Source organism: Micropterus dolomieu, linkage group LG12 (genome assembly GCF_021292245.1).
Source record: "Micropterus dolomieu isolate WLL.071019.BEF.003 ecotype Adirondacks linkage group LG12, ASM2129224v1, whole genome shotgun sequence".
NCBI lineage: Eukaryota > Metazoa > Chordata > Actinopteri > Centrarchiformes > Centrarchidae > Micropterus > Micropterus dolomieu.
Genome location: NC_060161.1, coordinates 14,090,297 through 14,112,935, shown reverse-complemented (window position 1 = coordinate 14,112,935; position 22,639 = coordinate 14,090,297). Strand labels below are relative to the sequence as shown.

At 40.6% G+C, this 22,639-nt stretch overlaps 1 protein-coding gene across 1 annotated transcript; it reads left to right on the top strand.

Moving 5' to 3' along the window:
* The first annotated feature begins 945 nt into the window (after positions 1-945).
* On the top strand, positions 946-20,811 carry si:dkey-183c6.7 (urea transporter 1). Its single transcript, XM_046063732.1, has 8 exons — positions 946-1,461; positions 1,890-2,079; positions 2,624-2,752; positions 3,915-4,104; positions 8,559-8,706; positions 16,743-16,877; positions 19,460-19,509; positions 20,619-20,811. The coding sequence occupies exons 1-8, from the start codon at positions 1,335-1,337 to the stop codon at positions 20,799-20,801; spliced, it is 1,152 nt and encodes a 383-aa protein (XP_045919688.1). The 5' UTR covers positions 946-1,334; the 3' UTR covers positions 20,802-20,811.
* The last annotated feature ends 1,828 nt before the right edge of the window (positions 20,812-22,639 follow it).

The window sequence follows — 22,639 nt, the reverse complement described above, 5'->3', positions numbered from 1 at the left end:
AACTCTAAGTGCTCTCAACCTGGAAACAAAATAGAAGGGGAAAATCCTTTAAAGGCAGAAGCAGTGTGAGGAGCCCGTTAAACCGGATGTCAACAGAAAGTCAAAAGGAAAATGTGTGCCTCTCTGAAGTATTCTGATGTCAACAATATTTCATCTTTTTTCTCAAAGAAGGCAAAGCAGCAAAGATAGCTTGGTTAAATAACAATTCGCTAAGCCACGCCTCGAATACACAGCTGGCCTATTACAGGGCAGTGTAGGACTCGCTCTAACTGAGGTCTGACACTTTCATGGCTGCGCTCCATTGACTCTAATGCAAAAAGAGTTGTTTTCTAGCTTTTTTTTGCTGTATTTTTCTGTTCCTGGGGCACTTGTAATAGTTACAATCGCTACCAAGAGAGACTGAAAGGAGAAGTACGATTTATTCTCTTTCCAAAACTTAAAACAAATCCAGAAAAATGTTGGCTGTGGATTGTTCCTAATGTAATGTTAAGTTAGCTAACGCTAGCTAACTTCCTACTGAATGTAATAAAGCCCTGCTGTTATTTAATGATAGTAATAATGAATAGAGGCCTGCCCAGCTTTACAGGAACAGTGTTGATCCTTAATATTGATGTCTTTTGTCTCAATCGTTGGGGGATGCAGTGATTCACTTGTACTGTGTGATTGATAGGCTTTATCTTCTATCTTTCATTTTTTTCACGTCCATTTGAGTCAATTTGACAGCCTGAATACAACCTTCAAATGTATAATGCAACTGCAAAACTGTCTGCTTCTTTCTGAGATCCAACAAATTTGACAATATTTCTCCGAGGAGTGCAGTAGTAGACAGTGGCAGCGCAACAATTTGTCGGACTTAGCAACAGTAACTAAGGGGAGCGATGCTTAGCGAAGGGTCAATTAAGGAAAGACAAACATTCAAGCACACGCTGCAGTAAAAGTGAATGAGTAGCTTAAATAGACAAACAGGTGAAGATTTGTCACAGCGGGGCAGGAACAGAACAGGGGAAGAGAGGAAATAAGAGCAAAGTGAAAGTGTGAAAACAGAGCAGGAGGAAGGGATGGAACTTCCTCTCCTTCACCAGCCCTGATGGACTTTGTTCTTCTCTTGCATGGCCGGTCGAAAGCTGAGTGAATTCGTTACCTGGACTGTCAGTTTATAAGTCATCTCCTTAAACCTCACTGGAGAGGAAAGAGGGAGAGGAGGAACAGTGGGGGAGGAATGACTGAGAACAAAGGGGGGAACGAAGCAACAGGAGAACAAGGTGGAACTTGTTTCCAACATTACTGCAGCATATTTATTGCATTTATAGCATTGTGGTCCAGCAGCTGCAGGGATGTGGATGGATACCAAAACAGAGGAGGAGGCGGCCAGCAGGAGTCGTGCCAGACTCAGTCGGCGTGGGTTAAACAGTCTGCTGTTGTGTGCTGGGGACATGGAGCACTTGGATAAGTGCATGCAGGGTAGGAAACCCCTAACAATGCACTGCTACATCCTAATATGTTTTGTGTGTGCTTGGAGAATGCATAATTCATCATCTTCTAATCATAACGTGATTAATTACAAAACTTTTCAAAAAGAGGAAGTTCCCAGACACTTGGCATGTGTTAAACTGCCATAATCATAAATAAACGAGTCTGAAATGCTTACACTGCCATTAAAATATGCAGATGTAATCATCACACAACTCCCACGGTGAATGCTGCTGCACTCTTCACACCACATAAAACATAACATCATTATACACCCCACCCATCCCCTGATTAGTTTATAAAACCCTGTATTGGCATTAAGAAATTCAACTGAATCCAACTGAGAAACAAGTTTTGTGCTGCAGTTTGCCGTTTTAGTTTAGGAAAATGTGCAAAATGTTTTCTTTCTGTGTCCTCAGACAAGTTGTTTGTGCTGCAGCTGGCGGTGTGGGGCCTGAGAGGGGTGTCCAGGGTGATTTATGTCAACAACCCGCTGAGTGGCGCTCTCATCCTGGCTGCACTGTACTGGGCCTCCCCCTGGCAGGGCCTGCTGGCTGTACTCGGTGTACTGGCCTCTACGCTAACAGCTGTTATCATAGGGCAAGACAGGTGAAATCTTTGAGTAGATTTGTATGTACGTATTTAATGATAACCACACAACAGAGAGATTTACCTTTTAAAAAATCGATAACCCTCCATAAAAACCCCAAGCCTATAATTTGCTCAACCTTACGACTAAAGGTGATTGAGGGTTCTACTTAAAATCCATGAGAATAACAGCTCCATGACTTCATCGCCCACACCCACAGCATTCTTATTTTAGTTAATGTCCCAATATTTATACCATGCACATTATATCATGTTAACACGCAACCTTATTTTAAGGTTTTAAAAATAATTGTAGCTGAAGTCGCCCCTAATGTTTTTAATGTTGAATAAATTTAGTGTTACCCTGGGGCCTATGTTTGTTAAAACTGAACAGCTTGCTTCATGAGGACCCATAAAAAGCTACGCTAATGTGGGTTTAGATCATCTTACTGTACATCACTGTATGACAGAAATATTTCTTGTTTTGTCTTCAAAATAGAAAATGCAAGATGTAATTGTTAGATGCGAATCGTATTGTTCTTTGGGTGTGTGTGTGTGTGTGTAGTGCTGAGGTATCAGGAGGTCTCCATGGTTTTAACGGCATATTGGTGTCTCTGCTGATGGGAGTGTTCAGCTCGGCTGGAGACTGGTACTGGTGGCTGCTGCTGCCTGTCTGCTTGGGGTCAGCTACATGGTGAGACACACACACACACACACACACACACACACACACACCCTACCTTACTGTAGCTCAACATCTTCTTCACCTCATTCTGGTCCACCAAGCTGTAATGGGTACTGGTACTAGACATTTAAAGAGAACTGCAGTTGTACTGGCTGTTGATTCCCCCAGCGTCCACAAGGGCAACACTGACCCCACCATTAAGAAACAAATTTGAAGAGGACTTCAAGGATGACAGCTAACTGGTTGGTTTAACAAATCTACAACTGGTTAACTAGTTTCATTTAAGATTTTGCATCGTTTGTACCCCTGTAAAATCCTTTCTGGTGAAGTTTTAAAAAGATACTGACAGTATGTGCTCCTTCTGTGATCTTCATGAAGAAACTATAGCCCATTTATTCTGGCATTGTTCTAACACCAAAAAACTGGATAGATGTATGTAGATTTGTAATTGATAATATTTACTGTGATTTTGAACTACTTTTTTGGTTTTATGAATGTTGAATGTAATCTCAAAGACAAATACTTTTTAATTAATCTTTTAATTGTTTTTGCTAAGTATTATATCCACAAATGTAAATTTACTAATGCCAACCAATATTCACTGTACTAAATTATATATTGGAACCATAAACTCAAAACAAAAAGCTATCAAAATGGTGAAATTATGCACTTTACACAATATATTTGTAGATTTATAACCCTGAATTTTTAGTATTTTCCTTTTTAATTTTTTTCGTGTAGTCTCTGTCTCTTGCTATGTTTATATTCCCCTGGCAAGTTCTCCATTTTGTACCCATACAGTTTGTCTGTATGTTGTGGTAATGCAATAAAGTTTAAAAAACAAACATCTGGTTAACTCCCCAAAAAGTGCAGTTCACAGCTGGCTCCCTTTCTATTGGAACCATCTAGGACTTTCTCCTATGACAGGGGCTAGGTTAAAATATGTATCATATAATTAATCTTATTACTTAATCCACAATGTACAAAATGTGAGAAATGGATTTCACACTGAAGCCGTTCTGGAAGGGCTCTGCATTTAGTGTGACTATGAGCACTACACGTCTGCAAAAAGCATGTATAGACTATCCTTCATTACAATGTGTAAATGAGGTCGATTCCATTAAAAATGATCAGCACTTACACTCTCTCACCCCCTCATCCCTTCCTCCAGTGTCTTTCTGTTCAGTGGTCTCTCCTCAGTGATGGGCCGCTGGGACTTGCCTGTCGCTGTGTTTCCCTTCAACATCATTATCGTCCTCTACCTCCTTTGTACTGGCCCAGGCAATCCCTATTTCCCACACCACCCAGCTGTGCCAGCATGGGCTCTGGAGCCCAATGGCACCAAGCTCATTGCAGTAGAGGTAAGGCCTTAGTAACTTAATCAACAGAAAAGGCTTTCTAAAGAACCTCTGCTTATAGCATGATTAAGGCAAGCGTACTTACGTCAGTAGTTGACGTTACACATGACTGTAATAAACAAGACAAATGGGTTCCAAACCAGAATCAAAAGCAGCCGCATAGAACTGATGGCCATTGATATTAGAAAAATGGAAAGGCATCCTCGGGAATGTGTTTCAAGCGGACGAACTGCTACCAGCCATGTATGGAAAATCTGGCAAGACGCCGACAGCGGAAACCGCTGATCAGAGGTGAGTTAGGCTACAAGTTTGCTACGTCAGAACTTATTCAGCAAAAGTGTTTCCATCTCCCATTTAGCGCATTAACAGTTTTTTGACAAAGGCAAAAACCACCTGAAGCAAAAAAATTAATACTAAAAAATGTGCATAAAAAACTTTTTTATTGTAACAATACACACAGTTAAAATTATTTAATTGACAACACAACACCTTTGGTATTTTATTGCAGCACTAACATTTTAACAAGAGATTTTTTATAAATATATGTTATAAAATAGTTAATCATATAATAACATTTCAAAATCACGATTTATCTACCAGGGCCAATGCCCCTGGAACCGCCCACTGATTCAATTCTAAACTCATAATGGTGACACCAAACATCCTGAAGGAATTTAAACAAAGTAAAATAACCAGTTGGCCAGGTAGCAGTATCCAATCTGAATCCAACACCTGTCACCATGCAGGCCTTAAGAGTGGGATTGAGTCGCCCCCACATTGCAAGTGCATCAGCAGTATCCTTGAACAAAGACAGCCCATCATGTCACATGATCATTGGTAGTCTCAAAGGGAACTATTAGAAGTGGCAGGATATATGAAGGCGATGAAGATTTTAAATAGACAAAAACCAAGCTGAACTATTGCCCAAGTTATCCTCTGTGTGTCTGCCACGTTGCTGCCCGGTCTCCCGAGTGAAGTTATGATATGCACAATATGACTCGCCAGTTTCTTAGCAACAGTCACTGCTGGAGCTCCTGATCGGAAATTATAATCAGCCCAAACTGTTTTAATTAACAGTTCTTGGTGATTGAAATGAGATACTGAGATAACGTGTTTATGATTAGTTTCTGTGGTCTGGGATTGTCCATAATATTTTTGTGATGTACATGGTAGTACAGGTTTAAATATTATGAGCGTCATTCAAGTTTACAGGGAGGATAAGTTGGGAGATTTTATAGTTGCTGCTACTTTTGTATAACCAGGGAGAGAGGCTGCTGAAAGTCTTCTTCATTTGAATGCAAGCTGTTGCAGAGTACACCTTGTAAAGAAAATAAATAGTCTGCTTCGACCACTGAATATTCATGAAATGCAGTTGCCTTGAGCTGCTTCTCACGAGACTCTGGCAAAAGAATCCAGACTCTCAACAGCTGCTGTCGGCTTTTGATCTCTGTGAGCCAGCTGGCATTTCAGTGCTTGAAGAGAGACTGAATTTTAATCTCCGCGCTTTTGTTTGGGAACAGGCAGAACCGATAATGTGATCTCAATCAGAAAATCTTCTTCCAAATGTAATGAATGTACATAAAGATAACATGTTAGCTTGTATTTGTATATGTATTGACAACTCACAGTTTGACAGTATTTGCTGATTATATGGACAACAAAATTCACAAACTACACAAATACCTGTTAAGTTTTTATGCTATGGTACTCCCTCGGATCCGACTTCTACCTACTTGTGAGTCTTTGTGTTACTGAAAAGTCCAATCTGTGACCTAAACTGCATGTTGCAGGCAATTTGGGGTGTACATGCAGTTCTGGTTGCATTTCTCTTAAGGCGCTTCCTTCTCTGCTGTCCACTTGGATCGTCCTGGTGCCAGATGGGGTGTTTAAGTGCAAGTGCTCCATTGGCATCCTGATGACGTGATGGAGCCAACGTGTGCTGTGTGATGGTAGCCTCCATACTGAGGCAGTTTGTTTTGCTGAGTATTTCAGTATAGGACACTCACACCAGGTTATCCTAGGATACGCTGTGGACACCGGATGTGAAAAGCCTCAAGCATCCTTATCTGGTGACTGTACACAGTCCATGTAGCACAGCTGTAAAGTAGAGTTGCGATGACTACTGCCAGGTAAACAGATGTTTTTGTGTGAAGCTTGAGGTCCTTTTTCTGAAAGACCTTTCTTTTGAGCCTGCCAAATGAAGATAATGCAAATACCTGTGAACATATCCAGATACATATTTAAAAAAAATTAAATACATTATTATCGTTATACATAACAAATAATATGTTACCACTAACACATAATATTGTATCCTTTCCAGTACACAGTGAAATCATTTAAAGGTGCACCAATCAATGTTTTCACATTACAGCAACCATGGCTAAAATAAGTGTAATGTGTAAGAAGTTAGTCATATAAACCCACCGGTAATTATCACCCCGCTCTGCAGTTACCCTCAGCTTGACCGGGCAATTTAGCAACATTCACCTAATTGATTTGGTGTCATGGCCCACAACTTTACTGTTTGACCTCTTCTCACCGTTTCCATCAACCTCATTTACACATGCAGCAGGCAGCTGTTTTCAGGGAAAAAATGTTGAAAAGCCCTCTGTACACTAGCTGCCCAGCACCAAAGAATACAAAGAGAAAGTTAACGTCTAGATGGTGAACGCAGCATTTAACAGCTAAAGAGAAAGATTTATCCCTCAGGTGCTGGTGGAGACCACAGTTGTTCGGCAAATGAATATTGTTTCCAGAAACACTACTCTGAATCTCCACAGTAACAAGATACAAATGAAGTGTAAAAGAGAAGAGGAATAACATTCTAACACTCACCACCACACCTCACCACAAACAAGATGGATGTAAAATTCTGTATTTTCATTCATATTCATACATTAGCCACTCTAACACTATGGGTAACTTTCCACTTTATCTACTCATTAGATGGTGTCTCCAGTATGACTTTGCTTCATTATTTCTTCCTGGAAAAACCCTCTTGAAACATAAGACTGAAGACAGATACAAAACCTAACTAACCTGTAAGAGGCCGTCTTCGTAAGACGCTATCTTAATGGAGAACACGGACTAAAGGCGTTTAATTGTTTTAAAAGCACAGTAAGATCCAGGAGTGGAGAGGAATGTTGTGTAACAGTGTATTTATGCACACGGTGATCTGCAAACTGACCGTGAAAACTAGATCCGAAACGCCGACTAAACCCTCTGAGCGCTGTGAGGTGTCCTGAATATAGAGTCAAGATTTACACATGATTCTATTAAGAAGCATCACGCCCTGTGGCACAGTTTGTCCCTCACACCCAGTAATTACTTTCTACAAGTTTCAGAATCTCCAACTCAGATTATTTCTCTCTCTCTCTCTCTCTCTCTCTCTCTCTTTCTGTTTCTCTCTGTTTCTTCCTATAGCTCATGCTTTCTCCCTCTTTTTCTCTTCCCCACATCAATCTATTATCCTTTCTTTTTCATGTTCCACTCACATCTTCTCCTTCCTCTCTCCCTCCATCTGTCTCTCTCTCTCGTCTCATAAATGCTACCCCTTTCATTTCATTAATTCCCTCTGGTTAGTTACTTGCGAGATCTGAAACCTCTAAATCCTTCTTTTCATCTCCCCACTCTCTATCCATTTCTCCACTCTGCTCTGCAAATCTCCCTCCTCCTTCTCCCACGTCTTACTTCATCACTTTTTCTAATGAAAATCAGTTTTTTTCACCCTCACCTGCTCTCCTTCCTCATAATTCAGTTTACAATAAACTACTAGTACATGTTACCACATTTTCAAGGGCAGCACGATGAAGTCATTTTTCTATGTCAAACATTCTTATCCATCCTTTCACCTCTCCTCCCTCTTTCCTCCTCTTCTTCTATTTTTCCTCTTTGCATCCTTTTTTCTTTTCCTCTCCTCCTTCTTTCTTCCACCCATCTCCATTTCCTCTGTCCAGCACTCCTCCTCCTGTCTTACCACTGGTTATCTCCAGAGATGGCGATGACGTCGGTCCTATTTATATTTAATGTCTTCAGCTTTCACTCTGCTTGGGATGGCGCTCTACCACGACAGCATATTTAATCTCTCAAACACATGCATAGATGTAAACACACGCTCGCACGCACAAAGAGCTGTGCGGCAAGAATATAATTAAAGACCATTTATGACTTGTAAATATCAGCGACAGGCACGTGCACCCATCACGTCGCCATGGAAACTCTTCACTTCTCCCTGACTGTTGGGAATGCAGCATATGTGTGTGTGTGAGTGTTCCAGTGTTTTACCGGGCGAAGAAAAAGAGTGGCTGATTCTGACGGGGAAGAGAGCCTCTGAGTAGATTGTACACATTTTCTCTTGGCGTTTTGTATATATATATATATATTATGTGTGTATGGTCATATGCATTATGTTACATAGAGTGAAAATCCTCCTCTAACTTCTCTCTCTGGTCCAGGTAATGCGTGGCGTAGTTCTTGGAGTGGGTCAGATCTTTGCCTGTGGAGCTCTGGGGCCCTCCCTCCTCATCCTGGGAGCTGTTCTTCTCTACTCCCCCCTGCTGGCGGTGCACGCTGTGCTGGGATCAGCTGTTGGAACGTTGGCTGGTGAGTCTCCATCTGTGTGTTTGTATGTCTGTGTGGGAGGAGTGGGAGAGTTCGTAAAGTGAGAATATTATTGTACTCTTTTGTGGGTCATACTGTACTGTGGATGGTGATGTAATGCGAGCCAACTCAGTGTAACATTAGAAGCAGAAAAGCCTCAACTCTGTGTTCCACATTTCCACAGAGTTTGACACAGATTGCAAACCTGACCTCATACCTGGTGTTTTTTTAGGTTGAATCAGTGCTGAAGTTTCACTGTGAGATTTCGGTATCTATAGTTGCCACATGTTTTCAAAATTCTGTCTTCATTGCTTAGAGTGAACACGTAAATGTCAGTATACTAGTAACTGGGAGTACTACTCTGTGTTGGGTAAACAGTTGTGCAATAATTTCCTCTGCTGCTCTAGAGGAGCTTTGTTAAGTCAGAGAAAATAACTAAATAAATTTTATCATCAGGCATTTGATAAAATTTATTTAGGTATTTATCATCTGGGCATTTGTATTCAACACCCAGGAAAAATCCTACAAAACAATGGTATTGGTTATGTAACCAAAGGCATGTGTCTTATTGAACCCGGGTATCCATTGTGCCATGACCACCCATGGTGCAATGGATACCCGGGTTCAATTCCCCACTGTGACACATCCACCAATGTGTCCCTGAGCAAGACACTTACCCTAGGCGCTCCAGAGGCGTGCAACCTCTGATGTGTATAGCAATTGTAAGTCGCTTTGGATAAAAGCGTCAGCTAAATGAGTAAATGTAGATCCAGTGGTTTTAGAGCTTGACCTGTACTAACAGGAAACAGGGGAGAGAGAAATGCAGCAAGGGTCCAAGCCAGTCTTGAAGCAGGGGTGTTCCGGTTCATGGTCAGTCCACAGGGGCGCCCCCATTTATTGATCTGTCTCTTGTGAGTTCCCCAACTTTGAAATCCATACATCACTAACAGCCACCTACCCTGTGTATTACTTGTTGTCTTAAGTAGCAATATAAACCTCCCATTTACCAAACCATCAGACAGGACTTCAAATAGATTGCAAGCTTAACTCCCTGCAGGGCAAATGTTGAACTACAGTATATTTTAACTGGTCAGGTAAGGTTTAGGAATGTCAGCAGAGCATGTGAATATGAAACTGGGAGGCAGACAGTTTCTCATCTCTAAAAGACACAGAGCAATTAGCCGGGGCACTGATAACCACCGGCTACTGTGGTTGTGCATGCTCTTTACATCTGCCTCACTGTGACTATTCAGGGACAGAGAGAGGAAGAGAATGAGGAACGCTGGGAGTTTAAAAGTCTTCAGCCCCCTTCTTCCGTCTGCTGCTATAAGTACAATAGAGTGTCCTAAAATACTTTGGTGTGTATGTGAGTGTTTTTGTGGCTATGTGTGTGTTTGTAACTATGAGTCATGCTTTAAAAAAACGGGGAGTGGGAGTGTGCTCGCACATACACACATTTGCACAAACCCGCAGACACATGCTAACACTGGCAGGTACAAATACACACACACACACACACACACACTGCTGCAATAAAAAAATAAAAAACAACAGCGTGACAAGAAAGTAATCAAAGAGATGTGACTGTAATGAGATTGTGTAGGCAACAGAGCAGAGAGTAAACAGCCTGCTGGCTGCTAAATTCACAAGAGCCGTAAGAGAACAGAGTCTCTTTTTCGGTCACTCGTACATTCTCTCTTCTTTCTTTCATCCTTTCTTCCTTCCTACCCATATCATTTTACAATCCTGTTTTCCCACGTTTTCTCCAGTGAGTTTTGTTTTATCTGACTCAGGATCTTGCCAAAATTAAGTCACTTGTAGCCTTTACTGATCTTGAAAATGTCAGCCATACTATTATGCATGTATGTCTTTGATTTGGACTTGGTTTGTTATTCAGGGCTGCACCAGAGAAAATCTTCTATCTTCCCCAAATTTAAAATGTTGCTGTTGGTCTTTTGGATAATTCCAAGGGACAAAGAGCATCTTACATTAAGTCCTGCTCCTCTTGTCTGATGTATTTGAGTGTAAGTATTGATTTTGTCGCTGTTACTTTGAATGTCTGAAGGATAAGGTTTGTGATAATAGTCCCCAACACATGCACTAGTTAATCCTGTTTTTGTATACACTAAAAACTGCAGTACTTGCTTATTGTATTCTTTCTACAGTGTTACTTTTCTCGTTGTTAGGCACTTTTAAACTTTGTTTGGAAGAATGTGATGAAAAAGTTTGTTATTATGACTTTTAGAGCAGTTATCATAAGCATAATCTGGACTTTTGGTGTTGTTAGATCATCTTTTGCCATGGAGTTTGGTGAACTGGCTGCCCTGAATAAATGTAAATGCACACACACACACACACACACACACAGAGACAAATGAAGCTGCGGCACACAGTGAGAGAGTTAAGAGTGTGAATAAGTGCTACCAAGGTCAGACTCAAAACTTAATCCTGTCTGACAGAGACCCAGTGGAGGAAAGAAGGATCAGTGTCAGGAGACAAAGAACAAAGTTTCAGATGGAGATGAAGAGGAGAAAAAAGGGATCAAGAGTTGAGAAAGGGGGGAAAAAACAGAAGGGCATAAATTGAGTGAAGAGAAAAAGTAGTGCCAGAGAGAGAAGCAACAAAAGAGAAAGATGCTAATAGATGCACCAGAGAAGAAAAGAGGACTCCGTAAATTATGAAAATGTGTGGGTGCCTGTGTGCACTGAAGGGACACCATCCTCTTCAACACTTCAGACAACAAGTTGTGCCCCTGGCTCTGTCTTTCTTTTTTGCTCTTACCTCCTCTCCATGAACAGCCCTTTTCTTTTTTTCTACTTCTCTCTTCGTCTACCTTAATCAGCTTTCAGAATACCTCTTATCATTCTTTTCACTTGCATCGCTCTCTCCAGTGCTGCTCTGCATTCATTATCCTTCAGTTCCTACAAAATGCTGAGCGTAAAGATACCCTGGTTCAGTCATATTATTTGGAGGTAGGATCCAGTGTTTTTAGAGTTTGACCCATACTAAGGACAACACGAAACAGGGGAGAGCCTGTCTATGAGCAATTAGCCTCTTAATCATCACCCCTTATCAGAATCAGCCTTACTGCCAAGTAGCTTTACACATGCAAGGAATTTCCTTTGGTGACTTGGTGCATAACAATAAGTGTAACATATATAAATATTTAAAGATTAAATTGACACGGTATTAAACAAACTAAAAATATAAAAAATATAAAAATATTGCCTACTTTGTTTGTGAGATGTAGCAAGAATGACAGACAGAGTAGCATGGGTCAGACCGAGAGAGGAAAGAGACATGAAGTTCTCCTGAGGCCATATTTAGAGCTGTCACTCAAAGCATTGTGGTATAAACTATTCCCAGAAGGGGTTTCCTGAGGACTGGATCAGGGGCTGTATATAGGCCAGAGCCTCTACCTCCTGCTGCATTTGTGTTACAGGAGAATAACTGTAGAAATTCTTTAAAGTGGGATCAAATACAGGAGGCGAGAGAAAGGGAGGCAGTTGGAGAAGTCAATTGGGGTTCACTGCTTCATGCTGGCTTATTTACTGACAACATTATGGAAAGGATCCCTACAGAGATGGACCTTTATTTAAAGAAGACCCTTGTTGTTTAACCAGAAACACTGTCACTTTTGTCAAAGCCACCAGACTCCATTGACAAAAACAGTAATTTTACCTCTCTGGTCTACCGCTGCATCGATCGGTTAGTTAGTTTGTATTATCGTGTGACTTTGTGTTTTTAACCTTTCAAAACACCAAAGTCACACAATAACACAAACTAACTAACCGACCGAGGCAGCAGTAGACCAGCAACTCCCATGTTCTGCGAGGTAAAATTGCTATTTAGTAGTTGTTATTGAAAATACCATCTTAGCATACTCCACTTAGGTTGCACAGAGGATTTATACAGCAAGGATTTTAGTTCTAAAAAGAGGGGGAAAAATTCATTGACCTGACGGTAATCCTAGGAGGATAAAGCATTAAATTCTCAACGTACAAGATTAGAAGCATTAGAAGCATTCACAAAGAAAATTGATTGTATAAATAGACCTATGCAACAAACAAGTGTCTTAGTTGGAGCAATGTTGGTGAAAATAGACACTCATCACACACACAAAGTAGTAAACACTGCATGGACAGCAACAAACAGTTCCCTCTACAGCTCATGCTGCTGATATCTGGACAGTGTTAACAAATGAGCCCACATATAGAACAATCCCATTTAGCTGCACACACAAACACTTTCCCCCACAAAGGCATCAAAGGACAAAATGATGGATTCACCAGCGGTATGAAGAGCTTAAATGCAGAGTTAGCCCTTACCTACTAACACTGGAAAACAAGACATAATGCACAGTTCATTTCAATTCAGTTGTTCATTCCAACCTATTGCACTGTCCTCCATTTAGTCTGCAGCTAGTCACTGTGGTTTGATGCAGGCAGCAACTGGAAAAAAGTAGAGGGGATATTGGGTTTGATATGATAAGAGCTCTCTGACTCATTCTATTAGCATAGACAACAATACAAAAACACATTCACACTCATAGCAGAAAAAAACATTTTAGTGTCCTCTGGGGCCCCCTCCCACATTGCCATTAGTCTTTAATGACACCCTTATGTGGGGATGGAATGAGGGGAGCAGAGGCATGTGATGAAGGAAGCAAGGAAGAGAATGAGGGGACAATGAGAAACAAAAGGGAAATGGTGACAATGAACAGGAGAATGGAGGGGAAGATAATGAAGTGTGGAATGAGAGACAAGATGAGCGCAGAGGGAGCCAGAGCGTTTGAAGACAGACTGCAGGAGAGGGTTAGCTGTGATAGAGGAGAGACAGAGTGGAAAAGAGGGAGTGGATGGCGAAGTAGCCCAGCAGACACAGAGTGAGGAGGCAGTGCAGGGGTGTGGTCAGTCTGCTTCAGGACCAGACTGCTAAACTGCAGCCTACAATGCCTGGTAATAAGGAAATCAATCACAGCACACCCTGGGGGGTCATTTATCTACAGAAAAGCTTCCAAAATATATTGTTACTGCAGATGAATTCTTTGGAACACCCTGCAGTATTAACACAGGGTAGAAACAAGGTGGAGCAGCTGCAGCAATGGCTAACAATATGTAGGATAACATTAATTCTGTTGTCATTTTTAGCCATTTATCTTGTTTAGCATGGATGGTGATGTAGTTTCAGCTTTTAAATGTCTATGAAAGGGCTTCTTCTAACCAAAATGTGACAGTTATCATAAGTGCTAATGGCAAAGCTGTGGTATGACAGTGCAACCAGGCTACTGAGCAAAGGATAATTCCTTCCCACTCCCCCAGGAGCACACTCAGCTTAGTGCACGTGTGTAAATAATCCATAGCTGCTACAGCATGGATTACTGGTCGTCTGCCGAGTCAGGCAGTGTTAAGTAATTTTTTATATTACTCTTACAAGGGGATGGTAAAAATGCACTATTTTCTGCTGTAGGGTTCATGCACCCAAAAACATAAATACTGTATATGTCAAAGAAACAGTTAGTCTGCTCCTTTCCACAGCTGAGCAGTGGCAGCTGCTTTGGGTGAGGCTACAGGACTGATGGCCTCTGCTTACACACACGCACACGCACACACAGGCACAGATGCTGTGTTGTTGCTGTTGGCCCTTCTGGCTTGGCAGAAACACTCAGGAGTGAAATTAGTTAAAGAGTTTGTGCTAATAGGTGCTAATTCTTGCAGATTAGGATGCAACAAGATGCCAGGAAACAGCGCCAGTCAGCCATCAAAAGAAACATCGTGGAATATGTAATTGAAATATGGCCTTTCTGTTTGTATTAATTTGAGTAAGGTCACAGTCTCCTCATGCTCCACACAGATCTGATGTTTTTTGTCTGCTACAGTCATTATCGACACACCAACCTCAGTCAAGCATAAAAACTTTATGCTAGTTTTTTTTTCGTTCCTGGCACTCAATTGAAAATGAAAATGAAAAAGCAATTAACACAGCTCTTAAAAAAGCTTATTTTTGCAGACTATCAGTGATTTAAAAGATCAGTGTGTGATATTTCTGAGGATCTATTGACAGAAATGCAATATACTATCCATAACTATATTTTCAGTGGTGTATAAAGACCTTACATAATGAACCGTTATGTTTTATCTACATACACCACGGGTTATATGGAAGTCCCCATGTTGTGCCGCCATGTTTGTACGGTAGCCCAAACAGACAAACTGCTCTAGAGAGCGCGTTTTGTCATTACGTTGACTATGTATGAAGAACAAAAACAAGTAACGTTAGTAGCAGTCGTCTTGTTTATTAGAAATAAGAAAAGAAGAGAAATTTGGACAAATGGAGGACCACAGGTATCATTTAGCACAAGAGCCCACAGAGCGTGTAGGCCACCGTAGCTTCTCCTGCTCGCTTGGAAAGGGAAGGGTGAGCGGTGCATTCACGTGGTGTCAGAATAATCAGAATCTTTGTTTCCCCCTTAAAGCTTTATTGCAGTGTACATGGGACATAAATAAGTATACAGAACTTTGATATGTGCAAAATCACGTATTTCACATACATGTACACGCAAACATGTAATTTGTAATATGGTTATAACAGTTAGTTTGCTGTCCATGTAAAGTGAACCAGATGTCTGCTTGTTGTTTATATGCTCTGATAATGCTAATCCAACACATCTTTGCAGTAGTGTCATTGTTGATTTCACATCCGACTTAACAGCACATGAACACACACTGAAGTCGGAAGAACGACTTCACAACTTGGGAAAGCATGTGAACGCACTGTGAGCCACTGGTTCCCCATTCGCAACCCTCACCACTAGATCCCACTAAAACTTACACACCAAACCCGTAACTTCTCACCTTGCTGCAGTGAAGTTGAAGGGAACTCCAGGGTGTGTCAGTGTACTGTGACATCACAGTTGGGTGTGATTATAGGTGCAACAGAGAACACTTCTGACCATGCTCATGAGTGACGATGGCCAGAAGTGACACAAGTATGAAACCTTCAACCAGACAGGGCAAAACAAAAACAGTTTACTGGTTTTAAATATTTCAAAGCATTCTGAATGAAGCTTGCTGGCCTTTGCAGCTGTGGACTCAGTGGCCCTGCTCCATCTGATGTCATTGTGACTTTATTGTTAATCTCCCTCACGTGTGGGTTGAAAGACACGGTGCAGCTGCTGCCGAAGGCCAGCAGAGAAAAGGTCAATGCTTCTGGCAAAGACCTATTTGGGTCAGCATGCCCCCTGTGCAGTCTAGTTTCAGCTTCACAGTGTAGTGTTTGTTTTGTATGGGCGTGAGTCAGTGGCGAGACAGTGACCTGGTGTTCATCCACTTATCGCATCAATTCTCTGCAGCAGTACCACAAAGAGACCGGATGATGGAATCGTATAAAATACATATTTATACGGAAGGTGAATTGAAAAGACTTGTTGTTTATAACATTTTAGGAAATGGGAAAATGAATGTCACTGGCAAATGAAAAGGGGAATAGCGTGACAGTTAAAAGTGTCCTCTCTCGTCTCCTTTTCTCGTTACTCGTGTCATTACAGTAAAAGACTTCAAAAATGTAAAACCATTCATTTTAGTGCACACAGTAACACGGTCAGCACTTCCCCTGCCCTGCCCAGCCCTGCTCACCATCATCACATGACTGTTCTAAAGTGGAAAATGCCTAAATACACCCACAAATGACACATATCCGGTAAACATTGTTACACAACCTGTAATCAAATTGTGTTTGTAGCAGGGATTAACACGGCAGTCTTCCACGTGGAACCAGATATTCAACCACATATATCATATTTCCTTATTAGGTTACACGCAAATTAAAATTTGAACTGGACGCAACCATACAACCGTTTGTGTCTAGCACCATCACATGGATAACTCCAGAACAGCACATTCAACAGACAAATGTGTGTGTGTGTGTGTTTTTCCCAGATCTGTGAACTCAGCAGTGACTCATTGGTTTTTCTTATCAGACTTGTAATGATGTCAGTCTCACTGTGTGTGTGTATGTATGTGTGTGTGTGTGTGTGGCAGGTTTATCCATGGCAGTGCGTCATGATTCTCTGTACTCAGGTCTGTCGGGGTTTAATGGAGCTCTGGGCTGCATGGCTGTTGGAGGACTCTTCTTCACCTTCAGTTGGAGGACCCACCTCTTTGCCATCGCCAGCGGTGACACAGGAGCACACCCACACGCACAAGCACACAAAGACACAGTTACTGTCTATTGTTCAAAATGCATAATGACAGTGTTAGTGGTCTAGTACCTGACATAAAGCTTTACCAACACAATTTACACAAGTACAAAGGGTGAAACACAGTGCTTTTATTTAAAGGTTATTTTTTAAATGTCATTTTCCAGCATAAACTAAATTGGCCTCATGTTCTCACATTTTCTACTTAGCTTTATACACTGGAGGCAGCATGGACTGCTATCCTACATACTTTATTCCAATATCATATGTGATGTTGTTCATCCTCCTTCTGTTGGGATTGCACTGCACAAATAGGGATCAACACCTGTGTTTCACTCAGGATTTGTGTTGTATTACTTTTCGTAATAATATGTTCTATAGTGTAGTTGTCACACATTTGCAGAACAGCGTGGAGAATAATAGGGAATCATTGCAAAGAGCTACTGTGTAGTGTACCTCAAGAACCATATGAGGATGATTTTATAATTTTGTTATAATATCTTGTATTTTTGTGGTGAAAAAGACAAGACATAAGCAGAAAAATTCAAAATTCTTTGCCTCTGTCATTATTCTTTATGTTACACACTCAGCCACTGGAGGGCGACAGAAACAAACACGCGGCTTCAATATGGTCTGTCCATGGTAACTGAAACACTCTCGTGTAATGTAGTGCACATCAAATAGACAATAATAGGAAAAGATAGCTCAAACTGACACCTTTTTTAATCCTAGATCCTTAACCTTTAGCCCAGGTCGTTTTGAACATAACTGCATTAAAATATTTTATTAAAATACTCTGCATTTAGGCTATACAAGTTTTTCACATTTTTCAGACTCATTACAGTTTTTCTCAATTGCTTAAACACTATAACCAGACTTTGGAAATAAAATTTCAAAACCATAAAACCATTTTTCTGAAAGCACCCCTATTTCCCTAAACTCTACACACAAATCCCTTCATTTCTCATTGCCTACACCATGTGGTCATAGAGAAAGCACTGACATTCAGTATTGTTCACTCAATCAGCACAGGTTGAGCTCAATTAGCACACAGCTACCCAGGTGGAAACACAGACAGTCAAAATTGATAACACACCAATCAGAAGCTTCAATAGATAAAAGTTTTGGAACAATGGAGAAACGTGAAGGAAGAGGTAGAGGACACCAGAGAGGATGAGGAGGAAGAGGTGAAGGAAGAGGAACAGTAGGAGTTAGAGGATATGGGATAGGAGGAAGCTGAGGAGGAAGAGACAAAGCAGCAGTAGGGTGGAAGAGGAGGAAGGAGGAGTAGTAAGCAGGAGGAGGTGGAGGACAACAATCTCTGGCCTGTCCCAGACCAAAGACAGCACGCTGGTACAGAATAATTAGTTGTTTAGTGTGTTGTACTGTAATGTACAATAACAAATAAAAAATGTGCAATTGTTTACATTTGTTATTTCTTTTGTTGTGTTCATCATATTGAAAGGTTCCCGAGGGGGAGAACCACAAGCAACATTACTGCTCATCAGTTTTTGTAGGATTGTTTTGAATTTATCTCACCACTGTGTTGTAGTGTGTGTGTTTCTGAGGGCAAAGCTTGTTTTTTCAGCAAGATTGAATGGTTTTGAGTGGAGAGCTTCATTTTGACCAGAAAGTAGAACATTTGGGGAATGGGGTGAGAAGCTGTGGATTTGTGTTTAGAGATTCGACAAAAAGAGGCATAGTTTCAAGAATTGTGTTTAAGCAATCGAGAAAAACTGTAAATGGGATTCAATGCAGACCCGTTGCGATGGCTTTTTTCTGTAGATTTCACAAAACATTCAGCTCCTCATCATTCAGCTATAAACACTGTCTCACTTGGTGTAAGTCTCCAGTGCTCTCCCGGGTCATTTAGGCTGCAGTCTAACAAACCCTTTTCTAAAACCTTTTCAGAAATGCACATGGCTCATTTTCTTAGTTCCTAAACAGTTGAACCCAGACAGTTTACATGCAAATGTCACCTTGTGAGAGTTTATATATCATATGTATCATGCCTTATGAAGGAGGTAAATGGCAATGGAAAGTCAAAAACTGTGCTTAAACTAAGAATAATTAGTAGGTAAAATGTAACATTGGCTTATTCAGCCTGCAAGGGATGTATACAGTTACACCCCATTGTTTTACTCAGTTCTCCTAGTTTCTCTGCGCCAAGTTGCTGTAATTACAGAGAAGAGGTTAATCATTTTGTATAACTATAAGGCATTTTGTCACTTCAAAGCTTGATTTGATTGATCTCTTTAGGCTCGGACTTCCTGTCTCCCTGTCTCCCTCTGCTTTCATACATGGATACAAACTGACACAATTATGCACTCACTCTATCTCTCTCACACAACACATCTGAAAGCTCTTGCAGCTGGAGCACCATGAGTATTAGTGCTGACCAGTTTGGCAGGCAGCTGATCGACTCACATTAGGTAAATCGGTCTTAATTAGAGCTTCCAGTGTGTCTCCTATCCGTACCAACTGCAGCCAAACTGAGAAAGTTGCAGAGAGTGTGTGCCGAGGATATATTTAGCCTAATCTCTTCTCCTCTATCTGCAGCCTTCCTCTCTGCATATGCTGACATCGCTCTGAGCAATCTGCTGGGAACTGTAAGTACACACACCTCAAGTCATGTGTATATGAAGCAGCAACCGCCTAGTTTTTTCCATTGTGAATACTCTGTAGAGCTTCCAACTGATGTGAACTTCAGATGTTAAAGGGTGACAAAGGTGTTTATCACAGAAAAACATCTAGTCTTAAGCCTGCTGCACATAAACAGTGTGCAGTAGTGTTGTAGTACTCGAGACCGGTCTTAAGACCTAGATCGGTCTCAGTCTCTTTGGGAATATCAATAAATTGCTTTTGCATTGTCTGATTTGTTAACATCCTAACTTTGATTGGTAGTAAAACTCATTGTTTCAAATGCAACCAATAACCCTAATTAAACATGTGTTGTTCCCGTTCACGACTGTCACCCCTCCCCGCAATGCTTACGTTGATTTCAGCTCTTAGTGTTTGTGTGTGGGTGTTTTTAATGGGAATGTGGATCTTTCAGATCACTTTGAGAAGTACCTATGATCTCGTTCCACATTTTATTGCGTGCCATGCAATGCAGGGAATTGGTCTTGGTCTTGACTCGGTCTCGCCCTCCCACGGTCTTGGTCTCAACTGCTCTCAGCCCCTAAAACTCTTGGTCTTGTCTCGGTCTTGATAAACTCTGGTCTTGACTTGGTCTCGGTTTGGGCGGTCTTGAGTACAACACTAGTGTGCAGTGATTTTTTTCCTACATATTGTTTGCATTTACTTCTTTGTTACATACTGTCTCATCCACTTGTTAAACATCCAAGAAATATTACATGCATCTTCTGGTAACATATGAAACCTAAGGAAATAAAAACCATCAGATGTAATATTATACAGTATGTAATTCTATATACCCTAAAGAACACATACATGGAAAAACAGTAAGCAAATTGTACACCAGAAAGAACTACTAAGCCTGATGGCAAATTTGTTTTGTCTTATCACCCTTTCTCCAATTAGCTGGCTAATTCAAGCGTTCCATATGTGAACATCTGTTTAATCGTGCTTTTCTCTATTGCTTAAACACATTCCTTGAAATTAGTAAGTTAATGCTAAAAACTCTGTATATAAACTCTGAACTGCCTGAATCACTTCACTCTCTCTTATTCATTATTAAAAAAGGCTCTTTCCCTAGGTTGGTCTCCCAGCATGCAGTTGGGCAGCTACTCTGACAACCACGCTGATGTTGCTGCTGACCGGCAGTTTAGCAGCATATCGCATCCCTACTGGTCAAGTCATGGCCCCTGAACTCAACCTGTGCTCCCGCAGCCAATGGGAAGCCGGGAACGCCGAAGAAAGGGAGAGCACTGATGTGTAAACTCGAGGAGACAAACAGTGCTGTATCGGTACTTTGGACTGCTGTGTTGGAACAGCTGAACTAAACAAAATTAATTTTAGTATAAACATTTAATAAATACCTTTTTAGATATATTTTACCATAGGTTTCGATTTAGTACTTTAAGGAAGCCCTCTCCACATTTTGTTCACAAGGTGGCAATGCATGTTCAGCAATAAAATGTTGAAAATGTGAACGAAGTATCACAAACATGTTTATAAGCCTCGGTATCCTATCCTGCTTCTATTAAATGTGTAAAACTTTCTACCAAGTTTTGTCCACGGTTTTGCCACCTGTGTTAAAGCAGTACGTGTTTGTGTCCTGTGCATCTGTTTTCACTAAGAAAAGTAGAAAAGTAAACGGCCAATTTAAAGGAAAAGAACAACTTATTTTATTAATAGGCATGAAATCAACAAGTCAGTTTATTAAAATCATTCGTTGTTAAAATGACAGTTTAACTGTTATCATCGATGAAAACACAGACTGAATTCAATGGTAATTATATTTTATCCCCTTCATGACCCTGCATAGACAAATTACATCGCACTCCATTGGGACTCATTGTAAAAACAGACTGTACATGTACCTCAATACAGGCAGACAGGGAAACAATGAGTACACACAGACAACAGGAAATGTTTTTCTGAAATGGACGGAGCTGTCAGGTGCTTAAGCCAGGATGTTCAAGTCAACTGTTTGAATCATTGAAGAATTATTATTACTATTCACATTATTATTATCAAATCCTCTTAAATGAAAAGGTGGAGATGTTTTGATGTGGTTCATGATTAGACTTTGTCTTTTTTCACAGTGCTTCATGTTGCCTGTGTGCATTTTTTGATGTATATTGCCCATCAACATCTAATTTCCAAACGCACACATGTCCACATTCACACAAAAACTACACCCCAGTCTAAGGATAAAAATAAATACATATTAAAAGATTATTGAAAACATTATTTTCTTCTTTCCATACAGGACAGATGAAGTGACATTCTGCCACAAACAATGACGTCTTTTCTAAAATGTTTCTTTATATCATGCATTTATAGCTCAGTGCTTTTATTTATTTCTTTTTATTAATTTTTTGGGTCTAAATTCTTTCGTTCATAAACCACCTCACAGACAATGGTGATGAGGTTGGTAACAAGAAGAAACATACAGAAGTGCCTCTCAGTCTGTGATTTATCAAGCATAATAAGAAAAAAAAGTAGAAATATAAATACTTGCACAAACAAACAGTACTTTTTAAGCTGCATTACAAAAAAAACGAACATTCGTAATTCTACGTACTTTCAGTTGAAGATTTGATTGCGAGTGCCGTTGTGCTTCTTTGCATGACTGTGCGAGTGTGTGCACGTGCGCGTGTCTGCCTGTATACTTGTGTGCATTATGAATCAGAATAAAGGCGGAATGACACTTGTCCTAATTAGTATGTTTTCACACACTTACACACACACACACACACCATGTACAAAGTACCCACACATACATCATACATACTCGTACCACACATACAGTATCCGACAGTAAAATGATGGAGCGGTATCTATTACATCCAATAGAACCAAGTGTAAACTTCAGATAAGTGTGTTTGTGTTTAATGTATCTTATCTGTCTGCATGATTGTTGTCATGCACAGGAAGCTGAATATATAACTTGTTTTTTATCTGATGAATTTTAGCATGCACTTGCATTTTGTTGTCATGGTTTCTCCTAAGACCTTATAGCTATAATGGCTGAGAAAAGTCCAATAAAAAATATTCATTAATGTCGCCATGTTGGAGCATTCCACTGAAATTATAAATGTATGTATGTGT

Excerpts from the sequence above, each read along its gene's own strand:
- si:dkey-183c6.7 (XM_046063732.1), top strand. The coding sequence starts at position 1,335 with ATGTGGATGGATACCAAAACAGAGGAGGAGGCGGCCAGCAGGAGTCGT. Across the intron at positions 1,462-1,889 it reads CTTGGATAAGTGCATGCAGG|ACAAGTTGTTTGTGCTGCAG; the intron begins GTAGGAAACCCC and ends CTGTGTCCTCAG. Across the intron at positions 2,753-3,914 it reads TGCTTGGGGTCAGCTACATG|TGTCTTTCTGTTCAGTGGTC; the intron begins GTGAGACACACA and ends CCCTTCCTCCAG.